This window comes from Ursus americanus, chromosome X, assembly GCF_024610735.1.
Source record: "Ursus americanus isolate L20-20 chromosome X, mUrsAme1.1.p, whole genome shotgun sequence".
NCBI classification, from domain to species: Eukaryota; Metazoa; Chordata; class Mammalia; order Carnivora; family Ursidae; genus Ursus; species Ursus americanus.
In genome coordinates this window covers 107861713-107888407 of record NC_142164.1, presented here as the reverse complement: position 1 = coordinate 107888407, position 26695 = coordinate 107861713, and the positions used below count along the sequence as shown (strand labels likewise).

General features: G+C 42.9%; 1 protein-coding gene across 4 annotated transcripts in view; it reads right to left on the bottom strand.

The window, feature by feature from the left end:
- The window catches only part of ADGRG2 (adhesion G protein-coupled receptor G2), a 126501-nt gene that overhangs the window by 43823 nt on the left and 55983 nt on the right, over positions 1–26695 (bottom strand). For 2 of the 4 annotated variants that reach the window (XM_087859388.1, XM_087859387.1), the window contains exons 4-6: positions 4301–4336; positions 1226–1273; positions 1101–1124 (exon numbers count right to left, since the gene is read on the bottom strand). In XM_087859388.1, coding sequence (XP_087715514.1) covers positions 1101–1124; positions 1226–1273; positions 4301–4336 — 108 coding nt within the window. The remainder of the gene's footprint in view (positions 1–1100; positions 1125–1225; positions 1274–4300; positions 4337–26695) is intronic. The other 2 variants (XM_045804052.2, XM_087859389.1) reach the window with 1 other exon arrangement.

The window sequence follows — 26695 nt, the reverse complement described above, 5'->3', positions numbered from 1 at the left end:
CCATTATAATGCAAGCCCCTAAGGGATATATTTCCAGTTAATACCAACTTTAATATATAGCCCTGTGGATGCTTAATGGTACACTCTTATAAAGCAATCTTTAAGCAGTTCTAGCTTAAAATTAAACTTCTTGAACATTATATTTCACTACCTTTTAGAAAACAAATCTCATTTTTATCTTGTTTCTCTTAACATTCAATTGAAAATCTATTCTGTTATTTCTTTAAATAAAAATCATTCTGTAATTTATTATTCTGGATGAAACCTTAGGGGGAAAAGGCACATATTATCACACTTAAAAACCCACATACAATGGATCCAAAAACTAATGCCAAAGCTATTTTGAAGATGTTCTTTCACTTGAAAAAGTAATTAAACATAAAAACGATAATATCTAGCCTTTCCCATTGGACCAAATATGAATTTAAACCCGTTTCGATCAGTGTGAATTCCATCTAGGATTCTTTAGTTCCTTAACCACCAACAACATGGTGAGATTTTTATTTTAACCAAGTGAAGGACTGTGAAAAGCATTGGTTTTGGGCTGCACAAAGATGGAGGCTGTCTACCCACAGAGTGGAAGGCACAGAATGTGCCCTGTCCACCTCCCTCAAACACAGCCCACTTCTCCGGCAGGATAAAGAAGCCAGGTTTTTTCCTTCATGGCGTGCTCCTTAAAAATTGATAAAATCATCTGTAAAAAGGCTGTCTTTGAACACTCTGTGCCTCCAAATCCATGCTGAATCATATTGAAGTCACTGGATGTGTTTTCCACATTTAAAGAATCTGTCATATAAAATGTGCTGGCATTGTGTTGGAAAGCAAAAGAAACGGAATGCTCAAAGTGTCATCAATATTTCTTCTTTTTCACAGAATAGTTAGCGTGGTGGGGGGCTGGCCTCCCTCCATGATAATAAGAATGTTTTCACTTAACCGGAAAGTTGAGGGTGTTCTCTAGGGTCGACAGTTCTGAGGGTCTGTTTGATTTGGGGTGTTTTTTCTTTTGTGTTATTTGAATATGAAAACCTTCAACACCACTCACTACACTTATATTCATATTAAGGGTTATCAATTTTCACTCGCTTCAGAAAAATTCTTACCATTTAGGCTTGTAGTTTCAACCTCTTTTGTCCCGAGGGGGAAAAAAAACAATAGAAAGGTATAATTAAATCCAAAATTTAACAAATTGGGCTAAATCTAGGTTTGAATTTTTTCAAAATCTTGCCTGGAGTACCATTGGTGTAGGGGACAAAACCAACAAAAGATGATTCAACTGTAAGAGGAAAAAAACAACAAAATTTTCAAATTAATATTTTGAAACAATTATTTATTGAATTCTAAGAAGTTAAGACTTTTGAGATAGAATTATGGAAAGAAGTAGACAACATGCTATCAGACCAATATGAATCTGCAAGCCCCATAATCACTCAGAGAATATACACTTAACCAGACAATTACAGAGAAAGAACTCAAGAAATAAAAAGAGTGCAGTTGTCTCATTTTACAGACGAAGAATCTGAGACTCATCCCTCAAAGCCTGTTCCTACCTATGAAATATTATGGAAATAAGTTCAGAAACCACAGCAAAATATGTGACATACCACTTTCAAATTTTTTCAGCCAGAGAATTCTAGAAAACATTTTATACTTTGAATAATTGTCAAACTACAATTATGAAACATATCAGCACATTGGCTCCATTCTGTTATAATAACGCCCGCAACTCTTACCATCGTGAATTGAGGATTTAACCAAAACAAAAACAAAAAACAAAAAAACCGACAACTTTGCTATCACTCAGTACAGTACCACCTAACACGATTTCCTGGTAAGTTATTTTAAAATATGGCTGCTATTAAGACAATCAATCAAGTTATAAATTTTCCATGGAGTAAATCCACTTACACTAAGAGGTCAAGCTACTACACACATTTTGCATGTTTAAATATTAAAAAGATCCTATGGCTTGACTTCTACGTATACACAGGAAAAGTTAACACAAACATTTTACAAGTAACACAAGCTTCACAGTAGGCAGACTGATATTCAGTGGGTAAGGACAACACTTGGGTGTGTCAAGGCGCTTGGCAGGCCTGTCTGTTTTAGACTGCTCATGCGCTGGCTGAAACACACACACCCTGTCTGTCCTACATTATTGCTTCCATATTTTATCATTTACTACATTTTTTTTAATTACCAAGGATATTTCTTTTTTTTTTTAAAGATTTTTATTTATTTATTTTGACAGAGAGAGACAGCCAGCGAGAGAGGGAACACAAACAGGGGGAGTAGGAGAGGAAGAAGCAGGCTCACAGCGGAGGAGCCTGATGTGGGGCTCGATCCCAGAACGCCGGGATCACGCCCTGAGCCGAAGGCAGACGCCTAACGACTGAGCCACCCGGGCGCCCCACCAAGGATATTTCTTGAGAAATAAGACAGTTCCTGAGCAATAAGATTCAAAGTGTGGATATGGAATCCTTTGCTGTTGGGGCAAAACAAAATCATTGGCAAAAGCTGGTTTTTAATTAGCAAATATTAATTCTTCTGAAAGGTGATGAACGGTGAGAGAGGCCTGAGTGCACACCCCCCTGCCGGTCCCTGGATGTGCACAGTTAGTGCCACTCTCCCCCAGGGCACCCAGAACTCAGGCTTAGACTGGAACCAGTGTGTGCCTCCAAATGTCCATGCCCCCTATTTCCATGCAAACAGGATTTTGCTAAGATATCACCATGATTAAGTCAGATGATGGCTACTGTACTAGGAGACAAATACAGTGGTTCATTTTACCCTAGGAGCTTAACAGCAAGGGGGCAAATTGGCACAAAGAAGCTTGGGCTTTGGAGGCTTGCAGTTCTGGTTTGAATCTTTGCCCCATTACTTAATTACTCATAATAATGATCATTATTACTTATTGAGGGTTTACTCTGGGTCAGGTGCATATGTTATCTCATTTCATCTTTCCAACTACTCTATGAAACAGGTACTATTTTATTCCCCGATTTACAGATGAAGGAACTGAGGCACAGAAAGGTGAAGAAACTTGCCCAAAGTCACACAGCTAGCAACAGGGTGGAAGGGTAGTGGCCCAGTTCAAACACAAGGAGTCTGGGTCCACAGAACGTGTGAACATGAGCAAGTTTTATCCTCGCTGACCCTCAGTTTCCTCGTCTAGAACGTGAATATAATAATTCCCATACTGCAAGACTGGAAGCTGAGTGGGATGTCTAGAGACTCCTAAGCATGTAGTATGTGCACAAGAAGTTATAGCTATCGTTATTAATTTTATTTAAATGAATTGACAGCAGCAGCTCATTTTGATACAGCTAAGGATAGGATGTGAGTTGACTCACTCCTTACCATAAAAGATTGTTCTACAACATATGGTATACCAGAAAGAACGCAGAAGGAGGAGGCAGAAAAGCCACGTGCCACCTGTGCATAATGGGGGCAGGGAGCTGTGCGACCTTAGGTAAGTTACTCAGGCTTCACTATCTCATCAAGTCGCACCATATGGGGCTGGACCACTTTATCCCTGAGTTCCAGTTCCGGTTCCAGCTAGCAGTCTCGAATGTGGGTTCTATTCCTGGTTCCTGCCAAGAGGGTCTTAGTTAAAAACGTCTCTTTATTTGCCTTCCCGTTCTCAAGAGGGCTAAGCCCTCAGAAGTCCTTGGAAAAGTATTTGTTTAGAAGTGACTGAGGAGGGGGGGCCTGCGTGGCTTAGTCCTTAAGCGTCTGCCCTCGGCTCAGGGCGTGATCCCGGCGTTCTGGGATCGAGCCCCACATCAGGCTCTTCCGCTGTGAGCCTGCTTCTTCCTCTCCCATTCCCCTGCTGGTCTCTCTCTCACTGGCTGTCTCTCTCACTGGCTGTTTCTGTGCCAAATAAATGAATAAAATCTTTAAAAAAATAAAAATAAATAAATAAAATTTACAAAGTGACTGAGGAAGTATATTGAAGAGAGCATCTAATGCCTCAAATATATAGGAACATTCAGCAGGTTTGTGTTCTCAATACTCTACAGGAGACCTACGAACTAGAGTACTAAAAATAATGGTGAAGAACCTAAGCAGTCCCCCAGATGAAAACCCACACTTTATTCCTCAGCTTTGTCCATAAATGTAGGGGGACCAATTTGCCTGTCCTCTTGTTTATTGACTTTGCAGGTGTAGGTTTAATGACACAACTGAATCAACCTGTGTGGAGAAAAGCAATTTTGCTATATCTGACTACATGCTGTACTGCATGGAGAACTTCTGGAATACTGTCCTGAAATTCCCCAAAGCCATGAAATAACAGTCTTACCAGATGGTGATAACAAACTGGAATTATCGGCATTCTCTGTTGAGGAAAAAGGTGATTTAAAGTTAGTTTAGTTTGTGCATGAATTTGTAGATGAACATCTTTAACAGGAGCGAATGTAAAATGAATTGCAAACAGCTACCAAAAGAGGGCAGTGTATTAATTTACAATTATTTTCAACAGCCTCATCAGTACTTCTCGACTCAATTCTCTAGTCACATCTCCGGTGAAGCAATTCTTCCAATTTAACTGGTGATGGTACTCTCTCTATTCTGTTATACAATGATTTAGTATACTTGAAACTTAAAATGATGACTGAAAACTTCAATTGTTGGCTAGTATTCAATAAAATTTGTAAAAGGAAAGGGGCGCCTGGGTGGCTTAGCTGGTGAAGCATCGGACTAGGTTTCCACTGAGGTCAGGATCTCAGGGTGGTGGGATCGAGCCCCACCCCCTCAGCAGGGAGTCGGCTTGAGATTCTCTCTCCCTTGGCCCCTCCCCCCACTTGTGCTCTCCCTCTCTCTAAGTAAAAATCTTGTAAAAAAAGAAAAGAATTTGTAAAAGTAAAGGTATAGATCTGCGTAAATGAAACTTCCATGAACTCTGCTTCTTTGTGTATCTATTAGCACAGCCTTCGTATTATACCTAGTAAGCCGCTACTTCATTCTTAGGAGTTAAACCACATCTGATGCCTCTGGGTTTATAAACTACAAGAACTGCTGTCACTCTCTTTCAGAGGATGCTCAGAGTCCTTAAAAGAAATTCTACTTTTTTCTCTCCAAAAAACAATATGCACTTCGTCGAACAACTTCAGATAAATTACAAATACACAAAAAAGTAAATTAAAACCATCTATGATTTCACCACCCAGATATAAATGACATTAACATTTTGGCATATATGCTTTGCTTTCTCTATCTCTTCATTTTCCTATCCATATATATATAGATATATGAATATATATGTATATATGTATTTATGTGTGTGAGAAAGATCATATCACATAAACTATTTGTATCCTGATTTTTCTCATGGCACTATATCCTGAATATTCTTCTATATTATTAAACAATTTTCCATGATACCTAACTTGTGATCACTGTATAGCATTTCATTGACTGGATGTACCATTAATTTACACAACGAATTTCATTTTAGTGGCACAATTTTTCATGATTATAAACAATGTTGTAATAAATATCTTTGGCTAAATTTTTGCAATACGTACTTGGCTGCTTCCGTCAGAAATTCCATGATTTTGATTGCCAAAAATGCCCTACAGAAAACAAACCAATTTATGCAACCCTCTACAGCACATGAGTGTTACTTCCCCAAACTCTCACCCATGTGGAGTATTATCTTAAAATTTTTAATTTTTTTTTAATTACAAAGGAAAGATTATTTCTATAGTGGTATCTTGAAATACAATTTAAAAAATAATAAGTTTGGGGGCGCCTGGGTGGCTCAGTCGTTTGGTCATCTGACTCTTGATTTCGCCTCAGGTCATGATCTTGGGGTTGTGGGATCGAGCCCCGTGTCGGGCTCCCTGCTCAGTGGGGAGACTGCTTGAGATTCTCTCTCCTCCCCCTGCCCCTCTCTCAAGTGCTCTCTTTCTCTCTCTCTCTAAAATAAATAAATTGATCTTTAACAAAAAAGAGTATGTATGTTTGGAAACTAAAATTGCACAGTGAAACATACCTGGTAGGCTCCAGAAGCCTGTTTTCCTGAAGTGGTAGGGTAATGATTATTTTCTGGGATCATTAAAACGCAATTCCGCTTGAAAGCAAGACTGAATGATTGCACAAGTTCCCAATTGCAGACAACAAGGCAAATGTATGCAGAGTAGTTAGCGCCTCGATGCCCCAATTTAATTGGAATTGCCCCCTCTTAATCTCTGTCCTTCAATATCTCCCTCAGGCTACTTTAATATTCCACCAATTAAAGAGTCTATTAACGGGAGCTTAATTACTTAAAATACTCTTGGGAGCACTAAGGGAAAATCAGTCATTCACACCTTAGTATGAATTACCTCCAATTGGCCAAATTCTTCCCATCATGTAGTAAAGACCTACCATACTGGGTCATGTTGAAAAGTAATGGGAAGAATCAACATTCAATATGGGCTACTCTGAGAATGACACTTATCAGTGTGGGTAGGTGAGGTGGAGTGGGCCGGGAATGTGGCACAGGCATGGAAGAGCACGAAGGCACTGAGGAAGAGTTCAATACCAGCAAAGAGGGGTAGAGAGTGATGTTTAAGTCCAACAAAGGCTTATACTGCTGCCTCTACAATTTTGCCCAGGGGCTGACCATAGCCGCCAGTGGTTCAAACCTCCTTCACTGCCAAATCCACTGACCCGTAGGCAGAGCTGGCCTCTTCCATCTCAGAATCTTGCAGGGCTCCCAGCAACGATCTACACTGATGAAGGGAGGAAATCCGGCTAATAAAAGCCAGAGATTTTTAAATCGTTATTGTCCACTTTTTTTCCTCTTGGCATTTTTTTTCTTCTGGGGGCCTTATTGCTTAGTGACTAACATTTTATTCATTTTTTTCTGTCTCTCATTACAGTCCTCCCCATCACTCCTCCTGGTCCAAAATAGAGATGTCCCCATAGGCCTTGCATTTTCCTATCTGCCTGTTTCTCTTGGGCTCTCTCCGAACTCACTTCCCATTTGTTACAACCACAGAGGTGGTCGTCATTTCCACTGAGTCATACATTTGAGCTCCATGCCATTCTTAGGAGACAAAACATTTCCATTGTTACAAGGATTCATAAACAAAGAAAGGAAAAACATTTAAATTTTTCAGATTTTCCTTTGGAAACCTACAAAGAGCACATTTTAAAGCATTATTCATTTATTAAAGTCTCAATTTAAGTCAATAAATAAAATTATTGGGGGCGCCTGGGTGGCTCAGTCAGTCGAGCGTCCAACTCTTGGTGTCTGCTCAGGTCATGATCTCAGGGTTGTGGAATCGAGCCCCAACCTGGGGCTCCATGCACAACAGGGAGTCTGCCTGAGTTTCTCTCCCCCTTGCCCTCTGCTCCTCCCTACCATGCTCCCTCTCTCTCTCTCTAAAATAAATAGATCTTTTAAAAAATAAATAAATAAATAAATAAATAAATAAATAAATAAAATTATTATGATCTGTCTATAAAGTTCACTCAATATGACTCTAATGATTTTTTTTTTTAAACAAAGTGCACATATTCCAATTACAAAGAGTAGGAAGTTGGCATGCATATGCTTACAATGAAAGCCAAACAGAAACTGGAAACTCAAGAAACCCGCCTCCTCAACAGTCTCTTACCCTCCGTCACCTCCCTGGCACTTTCTTTCTCAGCTATTGCCACCACCTCCTCAACCCCAATCCCACGAGGCCAAGTGTGGTCTGAGCACTGCCATGTGAACGCCTTACTGTCTTTGCCTCTCCAACTCCGTATATCCCAGTACTCCTCCCTCATCACCCCACATCATTTTTATACCGCTGAGTTGCCAAATTTGGTGGTGTTGCTGGTAACAGCAGTCAAATAATTTAAGATGGAAATTTCAGTGTATTAGCTTCCTGTTGCTGCTGTAACATATTACTATGAACTTAGTGGTTTAAGACAACACAAATGTGTGATGTTAGAGTTCTGTAGGTCAGGAGTCCAATATGGGCCTCACCAGACCAAAATTAAGGTGTCAACAGGCTGCATTCCTTTCTGGAGGCTCTAGGGGAGAATCTGTGTCCTGCTGATCTGGGTTACTACAGAATTCAGTTCCTTGCAGTTGTAGGACCAAGGTACTCGTTTACTTGCTGGCTATAAATTGAGAGCCATTGCCAGATTCTAGAAGCTACCCACATTTCTTCGTTCATGCCTCATTCTTCCATCTTCAAAGATAGCAACGGTGGGATGGGGTGGGAGGGGGGACTCCTTCACCTGGGGCATCCTTCTCACTCACTCTTCTGCCTTCCTCTTAACACTTTTTAGAACTCCCAGGATTAGACTGGGCTCACCCAGGTATTCCATGATAATCTCCCCATCTCACAGTCCTTAACTTCCATCACACCTGCAAAGTCCCTTTTGTTACATAAGGTAACGTATTTGCAGATAGTAGGCATTAGGACAGGGACGTCTTTGAGGAGCCATTATTTTTCCTACCATACTCAGAAATCCAGTTTTCTAAAATTATAGAAAATGTGAATTGCAAGGAAACACCCTCTATAGAAAAAAATATCCCACAGGGGTTAAGTGAAGGGCCTGGAAACCCAGAGTTCGTTTCAGCCACAGAGCTGAGTGTACAAATCAAATGCTCACTCTTGGATCATTACCCCCGACTCCTCCCTTTCCCCCACCTCCCACCTCCATGTCCAGGCATCCGTCCGGCGCATTCTTCTCCCTGTACCATGGGGCTATTGCAAGGATTAAAGAGAGAGGATGTATGTGTGATAAATAGCAATAGCAAACAGTGGCTGATGCTTCCTGTGAGCCAGCCTTAACGCTTCATATGCACTGATTATTGAATCAGCCAACAACTCCATGAGATACGTAAATTCACTAACATCAGTCTGTGTTACGGCTTGAGAAACAGTCTGGGCAAGGTGTACTGGGCCCCACCAGTAATTCACTGTACAGCTGACATTTGAACCCAGGCAGTCCGACTTCAGAGCCTACCCTCTGAGTCTCTATTCTATCCTGCTTCCAATGACAAACTCTGTTGACCATAAACTAGTATATAAATGTAGGGTATTGGGGCACCTGGGTGGCTCAGTTGTTAAGCGTCTGCCTTTCGCTCAGGGTGTGATCCTAGGGTCTTGGGATCGAGCCCCATATCAGGCTCCTCCGCTGAGAGCCTGCTTCTTCCTCTCCCACTCCCCCTGCTTGTGTTCCCTCTCTCACTGGATGTCTCTCTCTCTCTGTCAAATAGATAAATAAAATATTAAAGAAATAAAATAAAAAAATAAATGTAGGGTATTATTATTAATATTCGCTAATCGCTCTCTCATCTGTCCCTTCTTCCCATGCCCACTGCCCCCTTCTAGGCCCAGGCCTTGATTGCCTCATATGTGAGTGAATTATTAGAACCCCAGAATCTTCTCATCGGAAAGGATCTTAATGTTCTTTACATTCGACTTCTCACCCACTGCGGTGAGCCAGCCATTCAACAAACGCATACAATTGGCTCACGATCCCAATTCAGCTGCCAGGCAAGTTCTATCTTGCCCACAGAGTGGGAATCACACTGAATTTTTTTGAAAGTTTGAATTACTTACCCACATTTAGAAATCAGGTGATTTCAAATGAAATTCCATATTTTCACCCTTTCAAACGTGGGAATGTTAGAAGATAACCTCCTTGGGTCAGCTCTTTGGCCCTCTACAGCATGCCCTGGCTACAAAAGTCAGCGGAGGTGGCTCTCTCCTCTTTTTATCTTAATTTATTCCTTGACTACACCATTTACTTGACATTTGTCGTACATACACTATGGGGCGCTGTTAGATTTAACTTTTCTACTGTAGGTCTCATTTTCCTAACTAGATGCGAAGCTGCTTGATGCTTTATTATCCTTTAGGAATCCAGTCCAGTGCCCTGCATCTGGTAGATGTTCAAAAAGATTTTGGGATTGCGGCGCCTGCGTGGCTCAGTCGGTTAAGCATCTGCTGGAGTCCTGGAATCGCGCCCCATGTCAGGCTTTCTGCTCGGTGGGGTGTCTGCTTCTCCCTCTGAGTCTCCCGCCTCTCATGCTCTCTCTCTCTCTCAAATAAATAAGTAAAATCTTAAAAAATATATTTTGGGATTGACTGATGACATCATTAAGGAGTCTCCATCAATCAGAGATCAGTCTGGAACCCACGAGTGGTAGTTCAAGAGCAGGAACTTAACACAAATAGTGCAAGGAGTCAGGACCCTGGCATAGAAAGCACAGCAGGGGAAAGATAGGAATGGATCTGAGAGCCATGAGGCAGAGTCTATGAAGGAAAGACTTGAGAGTATTTCTTGGACGATTATTACTCGGAATATGAAGTTTGGAATAGTAGCTGTAATTGCCAATCACAGCAGACAAATCGCTTAGCAGACCCCACAAGTGTGTGCTAAAATGGTCATTCAAATACATATCACGTACAACATAAAAAATCCAATGACCCTGAGCCTTCACTGCCTACAGCAGTGACCTCAGTAACATACTTTATTGGCTTTTCTGCTTTTCCTAATGCCTTTTTCCTTCCCTCACTCCTGATTTCTGAAATCACCTCCGCAACAAACTACCAGCACCCAAGTCAGGCGAGGTCACGGCTGACCATTTCTGACGTTTTCATTTTTCTGCCCACTCTTTTTGATGCCGTGGGGATTGTACGGCTTAAAATGGGAGGTGGCTGGTTGTCTTAGACCTGGGCAAACAAATAAGGATTTCCTTCCAACACATGTGCCCCAAGTTGAATGGGAAAGATAAAGGCTTAATCTTTGAGGAGTGGATCTAAAACAGATACGACTAGCCCCCCTGGCATGAATATTTTAGACCCAGCTGAAACTTGTAATCTGGTGGCAGTCCTCTTCTGGATCAAATTACTATTCCATAGAGAGATGACTGAAAACTAGGTGCCACACCTAGGCACTCCTATATGGGAACCCCAAACAAAACAATATGGTTTTGTTATTATATTAGCTCTTCAGAGCTTGGAACAACAGAAACTCTTCCAAGAACTGTATTTGCAGATTTTACTACATAACCAACAAAATGAATGAAAACACTTCTCCTTTGGCACAGCCCAAAGTGTTTACTTGAGCTGGGACCATCTCACGTCACGCTGCTCAACAAGTACTCTGACATAACGTTTTTATTAAACGATTAATAATGACATCATTAGAGAAAACTTCAGCTGCTAGCTGACAGAACTTCCCAAAGTGCCAACAATCAGCAATTCTTGGCGGGCCTTGCACTTTACTGAACACTTATCAGACTGACAGTACACCCTTACGTCTTCATGGCGTCTCCCCACATTCCCACGGAACAGACGACCTTCTAGGCAGACCTCATCTCCTCCCACTCTCCCCTCACTCAGCCACACAGGCCTCCCTGCTATTCTTCCAACACGCCAGCCATATTCACACTTTGCACTTGCTGCTTCCTCGGCCTGGAACGCTTTTCCTCCCAAGAGCCCTGGGACCTCCTTGGAAGTTTGCTCAAATGTCACCTTCACCGAGAAGCTGATCCAGACCACTCTACTTGAAATCCCCACATTCCCCCCCATTTGCCTGACCCTTTCCATCCCTTTATCTCCTTCCATTTATGTGTATGTTTTGTATTTGTGCACACTCACGGATGCAGCGCTAAGAGTGGGCATCTCCTAATACTTTGTGCTCTAGACCCTTCACTTGTCTCATCTTAGTCCCAGCCCTGTATAATTGGTAAGACTTTCTTGCCTCCAGGACCCAATGTTCACTCCCCTGGGGGCAATATTGCCACTGGAGAGAATGCATGCTCTGTGCGGCTTAAGGAAAGCAACATTTGCTTGCCTGCCCTTCTCCTCCCTGATTCCCACTCCTGTCTAGGGTAATTCTACTGTGAGTTAGTTGACATATTCTTTCATGCCAAAGCACCTGTACTTTATGGGTTAGCAAGAGTTACTTGTGGTAATTTTAAGTGCAGAGGCATCTGGAAATGTAGCGTGGGAGCACTAGTGGCTAGGGTACAGAGAGTTTTCTAATCTCTTTTATTTTCTTTTAAGATTTTATTTATTTATTTGAGATAGAGACAGAGAGCACAAGCAGAGGGACAAGGAGAAGCAAACTCCCCACCAAGCAGGGAGCCCAACTCGAACTCAATCCCAGGACCCTGAGATCACGACCCGAGCCAAAGGCAGATGCCTAACCAACTGAGCCACCCAGGTGCCCCTAGTCTCTTTTAGATCACACCACTCTTTGGCAGCGCACAATCCAGCTAGCGACCCCCCGCTTGGCATCTTAGTTTAGGTTCTCTGGGGTACAGAGCCTAAAATAAGGACTTGGGTGCAAAATGGCCTCCCCACTCTCCCCAGCCCCTAGCACAGAACAATATGTATTGTTTTATATGGCTCCGAAACACATGAGGCGGCCAGAGAGGAGGCTGCTGCCGTAGACTGGCCAAGATGCGATGAGGACCTGAACCTGTGCTTGGGAAGCTGGCACAAAAAGAGGTTCAACAGACACTCTAAGATAAGATGAGAGGATGGGGGAGGGTCTGCTGGGATGTCGGGGTGCAGGGGAAACAGGAGTCAGCCCCAGCAGTCCATGTGACGTTGCCCTGAATCCCTCAAGTGTGATAAGTAGCTCACGAACCTAGACTATGAAGCCCAGACAGCCTAGGTCCAAATCCGCCCCTTGTTAATTCCGCACAACGTTTGTAATCCACCACTAGGTAACTCTGGACAACTTCCTTACCCCACCCGCACTTCAGTTTCCCATCTGGAAAACAGGGATGAAGATAATCACAATAGGACACACTTCATCGGTATGTATGAGAATGCACAGGAAACCCTGCTCATGTCCGTAATAATACGATCATGCTCTCTGTTCCTCATTTTCCTAGTGACCTTCCTAAAAATGGTTTCTCCCTTCTATTGGGCAAGACCTCCACTTCACTTTCTTTCCATTTTATACTATTTGCTTCTGATTTTCAAACACCCTTGGAATCACTTTGGAAACGTAAGGGAAAAAGCAGAAGTCAAAGGGCTTCAGGAGATCGGGTGACTGTAACTTCTGTTTCTTAAGTTCTTAAAAGTCAAGACCCAGCAAAGTTTCAGGGCAAAAGTGAAAGGTGCATCTAATCATGATGTTATTAGGGTGCCCTCTAGTGGGATGCATGGTCTCCCCTGTGGTCACTGGCTGGCTTCTAAAAATTAATATTAGTTTCTTTTCTAATTATAATAATATAATAATGTGGGTTTATGTGGAGAATATTCTAAACCACAGAAAAGTGGAAAGACAAACTTTTTAAAAATACTCATATTCCTTCTACTCAAAGATAATGTTGGCTGGCTGTAAGGCTCTTTGGAATATCTTCGGGCCAGCTGCCGAACAAAAACAATTAAAGAGAGCCTTGGGAGATGTTAGCATCATGTTTTACTTAGAACTATTAACAGATACAATATTGAGCTCGTTAGGATTCCGGTACGTGTGGTGTCTTGGTAACGTAGCATTGTGGCGAGGCTAAGCTGCATTTCCCAGAATTCCCTTTTCTGTAAGTTTCTGGATAGTGTGGGACATGAGAGAGCTTCCTGTGGGACATACGGACAGAAGCAGAGCACCACCTGCCTCCCCAGATCCGCTTCAGCTTCTCCGACTCCTGGGCGAGGTGGGTATTCAGTTTTGTGCTAAGGGCCCGGCTTCTGTGGGACAACCATACCACCAAGGTCACAGGTAACAAGAACGGATGTAGGTTGCAGTCTGTTTCGTGGTTACAACTCATGCCTGTGGGTTCCAACTTGTTCCCACTGTTGCCCTTCTTCCTGCCTCCCTACTGCCCACCCATCGTACATGGCAAGTTCTGGCATCAGGTGTGAAGACAGCAGCTTTACAGAGACTGCTGATGCTGAGCCAGCTCCCGCCATCGCGTAAGGTCAAATCCCTGCGACAAATTCCTTTGTGTGCGTATGTCCCTAGTGATTCTCCTTCTGTGACTGAACCCTGACTTACACGGTCTGAAGGAGAAAAATTCTGAGGCAATTAGAACAAATGGTCTAAGCTGTACTGTTCACTACCATAGCCACTAGCCACGTGTAGCTACTTAAATTTAAGTTAATTCAAGTTAAATAAAGTTAAGATCCAGTTCCTCAGTGACATTTCAAGAGCTCAATAGCCACATGCCGTTGGTGGCTACTGTATAGGGCAGCACAGATACGGAACACTGCCATCATTGAAGAAATCTCTCGCCGTGCGGGTCTCTAGTGAGAACGGCCAGTATTTAGGGAGTTCTCACCGTATGTCACGTGGATTACACGCATCTCTCCATGCGTTAATTCATTCAATCTGCGAGTAATTCTGTGCGAGATACTGCTATTTTACAGATAAGGAGATTGAACCACAGTGACTAAATACCTTGTTATAGTCAGCTAATAAATGGCAGATGTAAGATTTGACCCCAAAAGTCCAGAGCCTGTACGTCTTTACCGTATGGCGAACTGTGACAGTCCCGCTGGCCTGGGTTGGCACAAAGGGAGTAGATGGCTCTGGCGGGCCTCCTGCCCTCACAGGACTCTCTCGTGATTGCATAAGGAGCATCTCAGTAGTGACCACGATAGACTCCCCCAGCTTGGACTGTATGAACCTGGGCTCTTCTATGATCTCATGGAAGAGGAGATGCCTATCCCATCCCACCCCACCTTCCAATGGCAGAACGAGATGTACCAACCACCCCGGCGAGAAGGGTTGTAGATGTATTAGTTAAGGTAAGACAAATTGCCGCAATAATTAAATTCTAAAATCTCAGGGGCTCAAAAATACGGAAGTTTCTTTTCTATATGTCAAGTCCAATCAGCAGCCTGGAGTGGAGAGTAGGGTAGCGCAGAGAGAGGGGCATCTGCTCCATGCAGTCATCGAGGGGCCCACGAGGACAGAGGCACTGCCGTGTTCAACACGCAAATTCCAGGTCTGCTCTGGAGAGCAGTATCCAGCAGGCAAACAGGGAAAGAGAGAGTGAGGGGAAGCAGGTGGGAGATTTTTAATGGCTAAGCCTGGAAGTGGCAAACTTTGTTTCTGTCCACATCTATTAACCAGAACTCAATCACATAGCCACTTCTAATGGCAAGGGAGGCTGGATAACGGAGTCTAGCTGTGTGGTGAGGAAGAAAAAATTGAAGTTTGGTGAGCTGCCAGCCAGTCTCTGCCACATCGATTTAATTTGAGTGCTATGGAGTAATTAATATCCATTAAACTAATGACGGGACAAAATTAATGCTAAAATTACTCTCCCCAACCACCACTTTCTTTTTCTTTGCCATGAGGTCAAAAGTCAAGAATCAATAGGAATTGGAGGAGGAGGAGTCCCTACCACTTTGAGGCTAAATATATGAAATCCCCTTCTTTGTGACTCACCTCCCTAGTTTTGCTCCCAGCAAACATCCATATTATCATTTTTTCATGACCCTCAAGAGCAGGACTCGCATATAACAAACCACTTCTATAAACAGCTACATACTAGTAAAAGCCACTAACAAAGGCTGGAAGTATGGATATCCCTTCTGTAGCCTACTTAGTTGGAAAAGTTGTATTTTGGGGGCTCCTGGGCGGCTTCATTGGTAGAGCATGTGACTCTTGATCTCCGGATTGTGAGTTCAAGCCCCAAGTTGAGCGGCAGGCAGAGAGATTACTTAAGGAAATTTTTTTTAAAATTAAAGGAAAAAAAAAGTTGTATTTTTGAGTTGCCTCTATTTCAAGGCTGTGTAAACCTTACCCTTTCCTGTAGCACCTCTGGACAGAAATTCCCTAGCAGGCCTTTTGGCCTTTGTTCATTAGTGGCTCGTGTTCTAATGTCTTCACCTTATATTGTCTTTGGCTTCTCATGAGCTTTGAAAGACTGATTTGGGGGTAATCTCCTCCATATGAATAAAGTGCCCATGTCCATCTATTTCCAATGGATGAATGAGCATGCCTCCTTAACCGAGCTTTAAATGTGATTAACAGACTGGGCTCCTGAGGGAGACTTACTTGGGTTCAAATCCTGGCTCTGCCTTGAGTAAGTTTCTAACATCTCCCTGCTTGTATTTGTGCATCTGTAAAATGGGGGTGATTACTTTGCATAAAATTACATTTATGAAGTATTTTATCATAGTTCCAGCAAAAAATTGTAATTGTTACTAATACAGATTATATGATCCTGTGCTCTTGGATAAAGTTCACTTTTATGTAATAATCTAGTTTTTTTTTTTCCTTAATGCAAACAACAGATTAGTAACTCATAGAGGGGAACTTAAAAAATCATGAAGCTGGGGTGCCTGGGTGGCTCAGTCGGCTGAGGCTCCAACTCTTCATTTCAGCTCAGGTCATGATCTCAGGGTTGTGGGATTGAGCCCACGGTCGGGCTCTGTGCTCAGCACAGAGTTTGCTTTTCCCTCTCCTTCTGCCCTTCCCACCTCCCCCCGCCCGCTCTCTTTTTCAAATAATAAAATCTTTTTTAAAAAAATCGTGAAACTGGTTTCTTTCCAAAATTTGCATGAATGTGATTTCCACCTAACCATAAAACGTTCTTTCCTATTCACTAATGCTTGATTAGTGGGACTATCTATTACAACACTGTTTGTCTAATTCAAGTTTCTGTAGCTCAGGACCATAGGAAGGCATCCTAAAAAGATCATGGGGTTCCATCTCTGCATTACACGTCAGGAAACTGAAGTTCACAGAAATCCATCTCAGAGGTGAAGGAAACTTAAATAAGATGACCTAGTACAATTTTGTCGATCTAGAAAACTGGCCAGGGTAGTCACTTGGACTATATATAATTCTTTCAAAAATTGTTTATTTATCCACAATAGGCCACATGAGAAAATTAGTGTGATTTTTTTAAAAATTATATCTGCACTGGTTGTCTACTGCTGTTCACAAAAACTGGATACAGTTATATGTATCTTTGCTCAACACAAAAATGGGGAAAATTTTTTTCTTTTTTGAGGTTTTTTTTTAATTCTAAGGGTTTTTTGTTTTTCTTTTTAATTTATTTGTCAGAGAGAGAGAGCAAGCACAAGCAGGGGAGCGGCAGGCAGAGGGAGAAGCAGGTTCCCCACTGAGCAAGGAGCCCGATGCAGGACTCGATCCCAGGACCCTGGCATAATGACCTGAGCCGAAGGCATCCCGAAAATTTTTTTCTTAAATAAATCGTTTCAAAGATAGTATCTTTTAGGACTTGGAAGTTCACTAAAGAATTACAAAATAGGTCATGGGTAGGGAAAAGACTAGAAACCAAACAGGTCCATCCCCTGCAGGCTGTGAGTAAGCAAGCTCAAAAACATGAAGGGGTTTGCCCAAAGTTTATTCATTTGTTACAATTTTTTTAAAGATTTATTTATTTTATTTGAGAGAGAGAAAGCATGAGTAGGAGGGGCAGAGGGAGTTTTAAGCAGACTACACACTGAGCCCAACATGGGGCTTGATCTCAAGAGATCGTGACTTGAGCAGAAACGAAGAGTCCAACGCCTAACCGACTGTGCCACCCAGGCACCCCCATTTGTTATAATTTTTTAAGGCCTACTGTGTATGCCAGGGACTGGGGTTATAGCAGGGATAACACAAAGCCCCTGGCCTCAAATTGAGTTTACATTCTAGTGATATTACGCAACTCACTTGAAAGTTTTAAAATTCTACTTTGAAAATATCCTATAACTGAAAATTTTTCACTAATTCAAACACATGCCCTCCTGCCTGCCCACTAAAATGTTAGACTTTACTGTGGACCCAAATCAGTGCAATAACAAATCATATATTAGGAGCAAGACGAGAAAGAATATACCGTTGAAATACAACACAGTATAAAAGGAACTGTGTGTTCAGTTCTTATTCATTCAATTAATGAGATAATTATAAGCAATTATAATTTACTCACCAAAGCAAGGCTATTGCCCATTTCATATTTTTCACTTCTCTCTCAACACAATTTTATACTATAATGAATACTACAGCAACAAGAGAGTAAATTTTCCTTCCAGCTACGTGCATTCCTAAAAGAAACTAACACAATTACCACAGACGTCACTGCAAAAGCATCCTTGATTTATACTGATGGTTTTTTACAGCATTGTGATCTTATGAACACAAGACTTCTTGCCAAGATCAATGTGTTTCTTAGGATTTCCTTGAAGTAAGGATACACCCGCATCAAGGTACATTTCAACAACGTGTTCTCTTGGAATATCAACTTACTCCCTAACAGATTCAATCACTGAAGCTATTGCTTTTATTCTTCAGATCTCCCTCAATCTTTGTCTCGTCCTTTGGGGATACAAATCCATCTCAGGATGAATGATTATGGCTACGTTTCAGTCCAAGTTGTGTAAAAACCATTTTCAACCTAAACACTGAGGAAGCAGTTAAGGACACAAGTTCTAGAATCCCACCACCTCCACTTTCCAGCTGTGTGAACCTGGAAGTGACTCAAATGGTCCAAAGCCTCAGTTCCCTCAGGCAGGAAATAAGGGATTAACATCTGATTCTTGCTGTTGTCAGGATGCACTAAGGTAACATATGAAGCATTTATAACGACATGACACGTAGCACGACTGACCCCTGAACAACACGGTTTTGAACTTCGTGGGTCCACTTACACGTGGATTCTTTCCATAAACACAAGCCATTGCTGCAAATGTATCTTCTCTTCCTTATGATTTTCTTTTTTTTTTTTTTAAGATTTTATTTATTTGTCAGAGAGAGAGAGAACAAGCAGGGGGAGTAGCAGACAGAGGGAGAAGCAGGCTCCCCGCTGAGCAAGGAGCCCGATGTGGGACTCGATCCCAGAACGCTGGGATCATGACCTGAGCCACACGCAGACGCTTAACCAACTGAGCCACCCAGGCTCCCCCTTATAATTTTCTTAATAACATTTTCCTTTCTCTAGCTTACTTTATCATAAAAATACAGTATAGAATGCACGTAACATACAAAATATGCATTAATAGGCTGTGTATGTGATTAGTAAGGCTCTGGTCAACAGTAGGCTGTTAGTAGTTAAGTTTCTGGGGAGTCGAAGTTATAGTGCATTTTTGACTGTGCAGGAGTCAGGCACCCCTAACCCCCATTTTTTTTCAAGAATTAACTGTAAACCTTTGTAAAGTTGACTCTTACATTCATCAGAATGCTTTCAGAGGCAAGTACCATAAACATTAAGGATATTCATTGAGCCCACTTAACAAGAAACCCAAATGCAGACAGTTCTAGGGTTGGTCTTGCAGCTCAGGGAGACCCAGGTCCTTTCCATCCTTCTGTTCTTTCATCCTCAGCATACTGTTCGTTCAGGGACTCAATGTCTTCAAAATCTCAGGCAATCCACATTTTCCACTGGCACTCGCTACCTCCTTTCAATGCTTTGCAGATGGCTACCACTGTTTCAGGCATCAAATCCAGACACAAAAACATCCAGTCCAGCAACCACTAGCCCCCCGTGACTACTGAGCACTTAAAATGTGGCTAGTGTTGACTGAGGAACTGAATATTTACTTTCCTTTAATTTTAATTCATTTAAATTTAATAGCCACATGTGCCACCTAGTGCGATCATATATCGGAGAGTGTGGGTCCAGAGGCAGAAGAACTGTTTCTCCTTGACTCTCATCTGAAGAGTGGGGAAATTTTTCCTAAAAGTCCCCCAGCAGCTTTTCCCGTGTGTCTATATTGGTCAAAAGGGAGTCACATGCCCACTCCTAAATCAAACACTGGCAAGGAACAGCATTCCACACTTGGCTTAGAATAATTAGGATTTACTCCTGTGTCATGTGGAAAGGGGTGAGCACCCTATGAAGCCAGGGCTTGGCCAAGAAGTAGAAAGCAAGGAACAGTTGGCACGTAAATGTTCAGTAGTGTGTGCTGCACCACTTCTCAGTTTAGATCGGGCATCTGGGAATTACAGCCCACAGGCCAAAGCCGGCCCACCAACTGTGTCTGTAATAAAAGTTTTCTTGGTGCCAAGACACGCCCATTTACATATGGCCCATGGCTGCTTTGCCTACACCAACAGAGTTGAGTAGTTGCCACAGAGACTGTATATGGCCCATGAACCCAAAAATATTTATTATCTGGCTCTTCATGGAAAAGGTTTGCCAACCCCTGGTCTAAAGAGACATTCCTTATGATTAAAATCACCATGGTTAAGGATCTTGGCTACAACAGAGTCGTATGGCCAAAAGCAAGCACTCTGTGCAGGCTGGGGGAGACGACAGAGTTCTGAGGCGCTGCTTTCAGGACCTTGATACTATTTCTTGCTGAGTAACTTTGAAAGTTACTCCATTGCTTTAAGCTTCAATCTTCTCATCGGCGAAGTGGGGGAGTACAATGTTCTTTGCCTGCCTCGGGGAGGAGGGGGGCACGGTGAGATGATCTACGCCCAGGTGCTCTGTAAGCCATGAAGACCTACACAAATATCCAGTTGGGTTGCTGCTGCCGCCGCTGTCTTTCATGTTCAGTACTATGAGCTGTTGCTACTGGATCCTACCAAGAGACACTGGGACTTTTCCATGAAGAGTAAGGCAAGGATAGCACCGGCAACCAGTTGATTTACCAGTCGGCAAAAGCCACTTCTCGAGCTTTTATCAATTTAGAAATCAAGAGATTCACTGGTTTCTCTGTAACTTGAAGAGCCCTTGAAATCACCTTATGTTAAAAAAAAAATGTAATTAAAAAAACCATTTTCAATTGTTTCCAATTTCAAACTAAGAATTTTGAACACGAGGGGCACCTAGGTGGCTCAGTGGGTAGAGCATCTGACGATTTCCGCTCAGGTCAGGACCTCAGGGTCTTGGGATCGAGCCCCAAATCAGGCTCTGCACTCAGCGGGGAGTCTGCTTGAGGCTCTCTCTCCTTCTCTCTCCCTCACTCTTCTCCCTCCCCTCTCTAAAATAAATAAAGAAATCTTTTTAAAAAAATTTTGAATGGAGAGCAGCCTTAAAATGAGATGGCAGAGATGAATGGTTCTCAGTTCGACGCAGCTCCCAAGGATCCCTGGTAACCCAGGACAATGAGTTAGGAAGCTGAAGACTCTCCCTACTGGGTAACTGAACTCACAGAATGTGAGAGTGTGAAGGAATCCTAACATGCAGTCAGCTCAGCCCCTTCATCATATGCAGGAGAAGAAATCATTCTTTAAGGTTAATTCTAGCCAATGGACAGCCACTTCATTGAGGTCTATGCAAAACGTTAGAGGAGTAACATATGTTGTAAAAGAACTCACTGGGTCCAGATGAGGGTAATGCTGGTGATGGAAGCTGAAGGGAGAGGCCTGTGTTTTAGAGTATCTCTAGGCTTTAGACTAGAGTCACAAATCAAAACCAGTCAAACAACCAGAGTTTATTGAGCACTTACTATGTACTAGATAATGGAGGACACAGAGAGGAAAAAGTTGTCACCCTTACCCTCAAGGACCTGACTAGATACTTCTTCAGACCTGAAAAGGTAAAACCAGAAGGAAGAGCAGAATTCAGGATACGGTGATCACCTTCAACAATCCCTAGCAGAGTATCCTAACACATCTTAATAGGTATTCGTTTTAGAGTTACTTTAAAACTTATAAACAGAATTAAGATGTACAAACAACAGCAACAATAAACAGACACATAAAAAAAAATACCCAAGCTTCCTTTAATATCTATATTTTGGAGCCTCTACTCCAGGGGTACAGGAAAGGGATCCTTAAACCTGTGATTTAAGGTAGCTCTCTTGCTCTGAGATATCTCCAGGTAATCAATGTTTTTTGGACAAATGCACAGTCTTTGTTTTGCCTCCTCTTCCTTCTGGTAGTCAAGATGGCTTCCAGTTTGGGAATGGGAATGCTAGTGTCCTTCTGGCAGCAGAGAAAGGGGCCCGGATCTGTGAGCCCACCCCATGTTGAGCACTGGGTTCTCAATGGCCTCTCCAGAGATTTCCCTCACCCTGTGGGGTTCCTGAGTATCCGGCTGGCACCCACGGCTGAAGACTGTGTCCACTGGCCCCCATGGTCTATTCTCTCAGTAGCCCACCCTGGCCTGGGGTCCCTCTCTTGTTGACCCAGGTCCCCTCAGGTCTTACCCCCGAGTGTCTGTCACATCCTTCATCTGGCTCCTGGTCTAAACTGTCCACACCATCGCTTTTGCAGCCCTGTCCCTGCTCCTGGCTCACAACATAACAGCTACCCACAAGGAACATGAGGGCCATTTAGAATCTCTACCCTGCCCACAAGAGACAAGAAAGACTTGAAAAAGACACCATCCCCAGCCTTCTCTCTGCCTAAACACACTATGTCACCATCTTTTATCTCTACCATGGCCACCAAGTTGATGTACAGGCTGCTATGAGTTCTGACCAGGAGTTCTAAATGTAAAGTGGGACACAATGTCCTCTGCTTTCAGTTTCCCCCTCAATCTATCCAGAGCCTCTACCATTCCCTGTCACCACTTCTATCTGCCAGGGAAGGAGTCAGGGTCTACCAGAAGTGACCTCATGCCTGTGTGGGGGTAATGGGAATTTGGGATGCTGTAAGATTGGCTGAGCATGTATCAATGCCATGGTATTTATAATCTCATTTGCACAGGTAGAGAGTTGAGAGAGAGGGAGTGCAGCACCCGGTTTGGTACTGGAGGACAAAGTCAAACAAGACAGGTTCCCTGCCTTTCAGGGCCATTACAGTCTACCCTCCTACAGCTTTACCATGCGCTGCACAAGGAAGAACAAAGACTTTGATGGACAAAGCATGACAGGGTAAGAGGAAACAAGATAGTGAGGCCTTGGGAGAGGGGAATTATAGAGGAATCTATCTCTGGAAATGCCTGCAGCACAGAAAGATCTAGGCCCAGACCAGAGAGAGAAAGTTGGGGATTATAGTTCATGAGCTCACCAAACTGGCTCAAATGTGTAATTGTTTCCAAATGGGGAAGACAATTCTACAAGGATGAAATTATAACCATCTTCCACTATTATGTCATCTCACCCTCTGGAAAATAGTTGTACCTAAAAGAAGACCTCCTTCAAAGACAAAAAAAGAAAAAAGAAAAAAGGCATTGGCACAGCCCAGGAGAGCTAGAGGCTAGAGAGAAGTATAGTTATCTACCAAAGTTCATGTGGGCTTCTGGTAGACCAAGAATGATTCCCTCACACATTACCAAATTACACAGCTGAAAGTATTAAGGTCTAAGGATTCTCTCTGTTGGCCAGTGGCCTACCAAGAGAGTGTCAGACCTGTCAAGAGCTACTGAGTCGGGGCGCCTGGGTGGCTCAGTCGTTAAGCATCTGCCTTCGGCTCAGGGCGTGATCCCAGGGTCCTGGGATCAAGTCCCGCATCGGGCTCCCTGCTCTGCTGGGAGCCTGCTTCTTCCTCTCCCACTCCCCCTGCTTGTGTTCCCTCCCTCACTGGCTGTCTCTCTGTCAAATAAATAAATAAAAAATAAAAATAAAAAAAATCTTAAAAAAAAAAAAAAAAGAGCTACTGAGTCATCTCTCAGGCTTCCAGGGTGAAGCTACTGTGTTTGCAGTCCAGATCCCCCAGAGCCAGGGGGAATGGCTGCTCTCTGGCAGCATGCCCCAGCTCCCTCTCCATCTTCTCCCCACACCTCAGTGACACGTTCTTTCAGCTTTCAGACACTTACGAGGCAGCCTGGTAGAGTATGAACAGCACGAGCTACAGATCCCAACGGGGAATCCTCTGAGCTATGAGACTCTGCACAAATGACTTAATCTCTTTGACACTCAGTTTCTTCATCTGTAAACTGAGACTAAAAGTATCTATCATGATGAATTTTTGTGAAGATTAAATGAGATGATATACATAAAGCACCTAGCAGGGCCTGGCCCAGAGCAAGTCCCCAGCCCTCATTACGTTTCCTCCCATTAGTTTCCCATCTACCTCACCAAACCCTCCTTCTCCCTTCTCACCTGGCACTGACAATGCTCTAAAAGGACTCGTGATGCAAAGGAAGTAACTACCTCTGTGATAGAAGGGGACAAGTATAAAAAGATATGAATAAAGAGAAAAAGAAGCACTGGGGAGAGGGATTTAATTCTTCTGAAGAGATCAGGGCAGGTTTTATAGAGGGAGCAATACTTGGCCGGACCTTGGACCATTCGTGCAGTTCCAAGTGGGGAGATCCCAGAAAGCAGAGGGAGGGAGTAAGGAAGATAGGGAAGGGAGTAAAGCCGATAATGGGTACATTAATGAGTAGATTACTACTGGGGGCAACTGGGGCACACCCCAACAATCTACGAGCTGTGTAGAACACAGCTCAGCATCATCTCACCAAGGGACGAGGAAGCTGGCATAGGTCAACGCCAACTCTCACCCCTCACTACTGTGGAGTGTTAACTCCCTGGCACTTCGGGCTTGTTCCAAGGACAGGCCACGCACGGTCGTATAGGCACAGATCATTCGCAGAGAGACATGGGAGCCATTGGCATTCACGCACTTTCTTGTTTACCTGCTCCATTTTAATCACTTTAAAATATACTTTTTCAAAAAGACTTATTCCTACCAAGCTGCTTTCATTTTGATGACTTTTTTCCCCTTATGTTTCACTTTTCTTCCTCATCTACCCTGTGGTGGAAAAAGCACTGAAACGTGAGACTGAAGATCTAGTATCTAGTCTGGCTCCACCACTTCCCAACCAATCACATCCCTGGGGACGTTTACTCATCAGTAGAGTGGGGACATTTGATTTCTGCTCTGCCAATCCCACAGTGATGTTTTAATGCCCTGAGAAGATGACGTGTGAGCACAGTTACAGGAACATCACAGTACCACAGCAGAATCTGTAGCCCAGGATATTTATCTGGAGGAATTTTCTCTACCTACTTCTGTCTTCTGCCAGTTGTGCAGGCAGTGGTCCTCAAAGTGTAGTCTGAACTGATCACATCAACATCACCTGGGAGCTTGTTAGAAACGTCCATTCTTAGCTCTGGCCCTATACCTACTGAATCAAAACCTCTGGGGGGAGGGACCCAGGAATCTGTGTTTTAACAAGTCCTCCAGGGGATTCTGATATTTTGAGAACTGATGTTTTCAGAGTTTGCGAACTCTGGTTTTCTGGTTATGACCACAAAATTCGGAGCTGGCTACAAATTCCGGTCAGCCACTTCCTTGAACAACTTACTTATCTGAGACTCAGTTTCTTGATCTGGCAAACAGGGCTAACATTAGGACCTCTCCTTCACAGATGTGGTTGAGAAGCTTAAGAAAGTGAATATGTGTAAAGCACGGAGGGACCCGACCCATCGTAAGCAGTCAGTATATGATTAGCTCTTACCATTTCTTTTTGTAAAGTATTGTGGCTTCTTGACATGCTTAAGTGCCTGCTTTTTGAAGAATTGTCAATTGTGTTTTAGCCTGTTGGGAAGTTTTCTATTTAGTTGGCGTATGTGTGTTGTGCATCTGTTTTGTTTACATGTCATTGTTTGCTGCTAGTAGATATTTGCTTTATCCAAGGAAGATTCCTTGATCCTGCCACTCTCCTCCAGGTAAGAAAGGTATTTCTCTGTGTATCCTTAATAATTCTTCTTAAATAACATTCCTGGTGAGGATACTTTCCATTTGCATAGCACTGTATTTTCTTGGCAGTTGTACCTACAGATGTTGCAGCTAGGATTTCTGGCCTTTTTGTTGCCTTCCTTAGATAACTTTTCTTTGTATTTCATTCTAAAGATCCTCTCTTCTGAAAACCATGCTGCTTCGTTTGACTGATTTTCTACCTCCCTTAATGTTTCAATGCAGAAGTGTCTTCAAGTGGATACTTTAAGAAACAAATAAATACCAGAAACAGACCCTCACATATGTGGTCAATTGATTTCTGACAAAGGTGCCAAGACCATTCAATGGGGACAGGACAGTCTTTTCAACAAATAGCGCTGTGAAAAGTGGATGTCCACATGCAAAAGAATGATGCTGGGCCCTTACCTCACACCATATACAAAAATGAACTCAAAATGGATCAAAGCACCTGACCACAAGAGCTAAAACTCTAAAACTCTTTGAAGAAAATGTAGGAGAAATCTTCATGACATCAGACTTGGCAATGGTTTCTGGATAAGACAGCAAAAGCACAGGCAAAAAAGTAAAAACAGATAAACTGGACTTCATCAAAAATAAAAAACCTTGGTGCGTCAAAGCACACTATTAAGAGAATGAAAAGACAACACAGAATTGGAGAACATATTTGCAAATCGTATTATCTGGTAAAGGATTTAATATCCAGAATATATAACGAACTCTTAAACTCAACAACAACAAAAACAGCCAAACAACACAATTCGAAAATGGGTCAAAGGTCTGAGTAGACGTTTCTCTAAAAAAAGACAGACATTATGTCCAACAAGCCCATTAAAGATGCTCCACTTCACTAATCACTAAGGAAATGCAAGTCAAAACCACGATGAGGGGCGCCTGGGTGGCGCAGTCGTTAAGCATCTGCCTTTGGCTCAGGGCGTGATCCCGGCGTTATGGGATCGAGCCTCACATCAGGCTCCTCCGCTAGGAGCCTGCTTCTTCCTCTCCCACTCCCCCTGCTTGTGTTCCCTCTCTCGCTGGCTGTCTCTATCTCTGTCAAATAAATAAATAAATAAAATCTTTAAAAAAAAAAAAACCACGATGAGGTAACATTTGACACCCATTATCAAAACAACAGAAAAAAAGACGTGTCGGTGAGGACAGAGAGAAACTGGAATCCTTGTGCCCTGCTGGTAGGATGCAAAATGGTGCCGCCACTATGGGAAACAGTGTGGCAGAT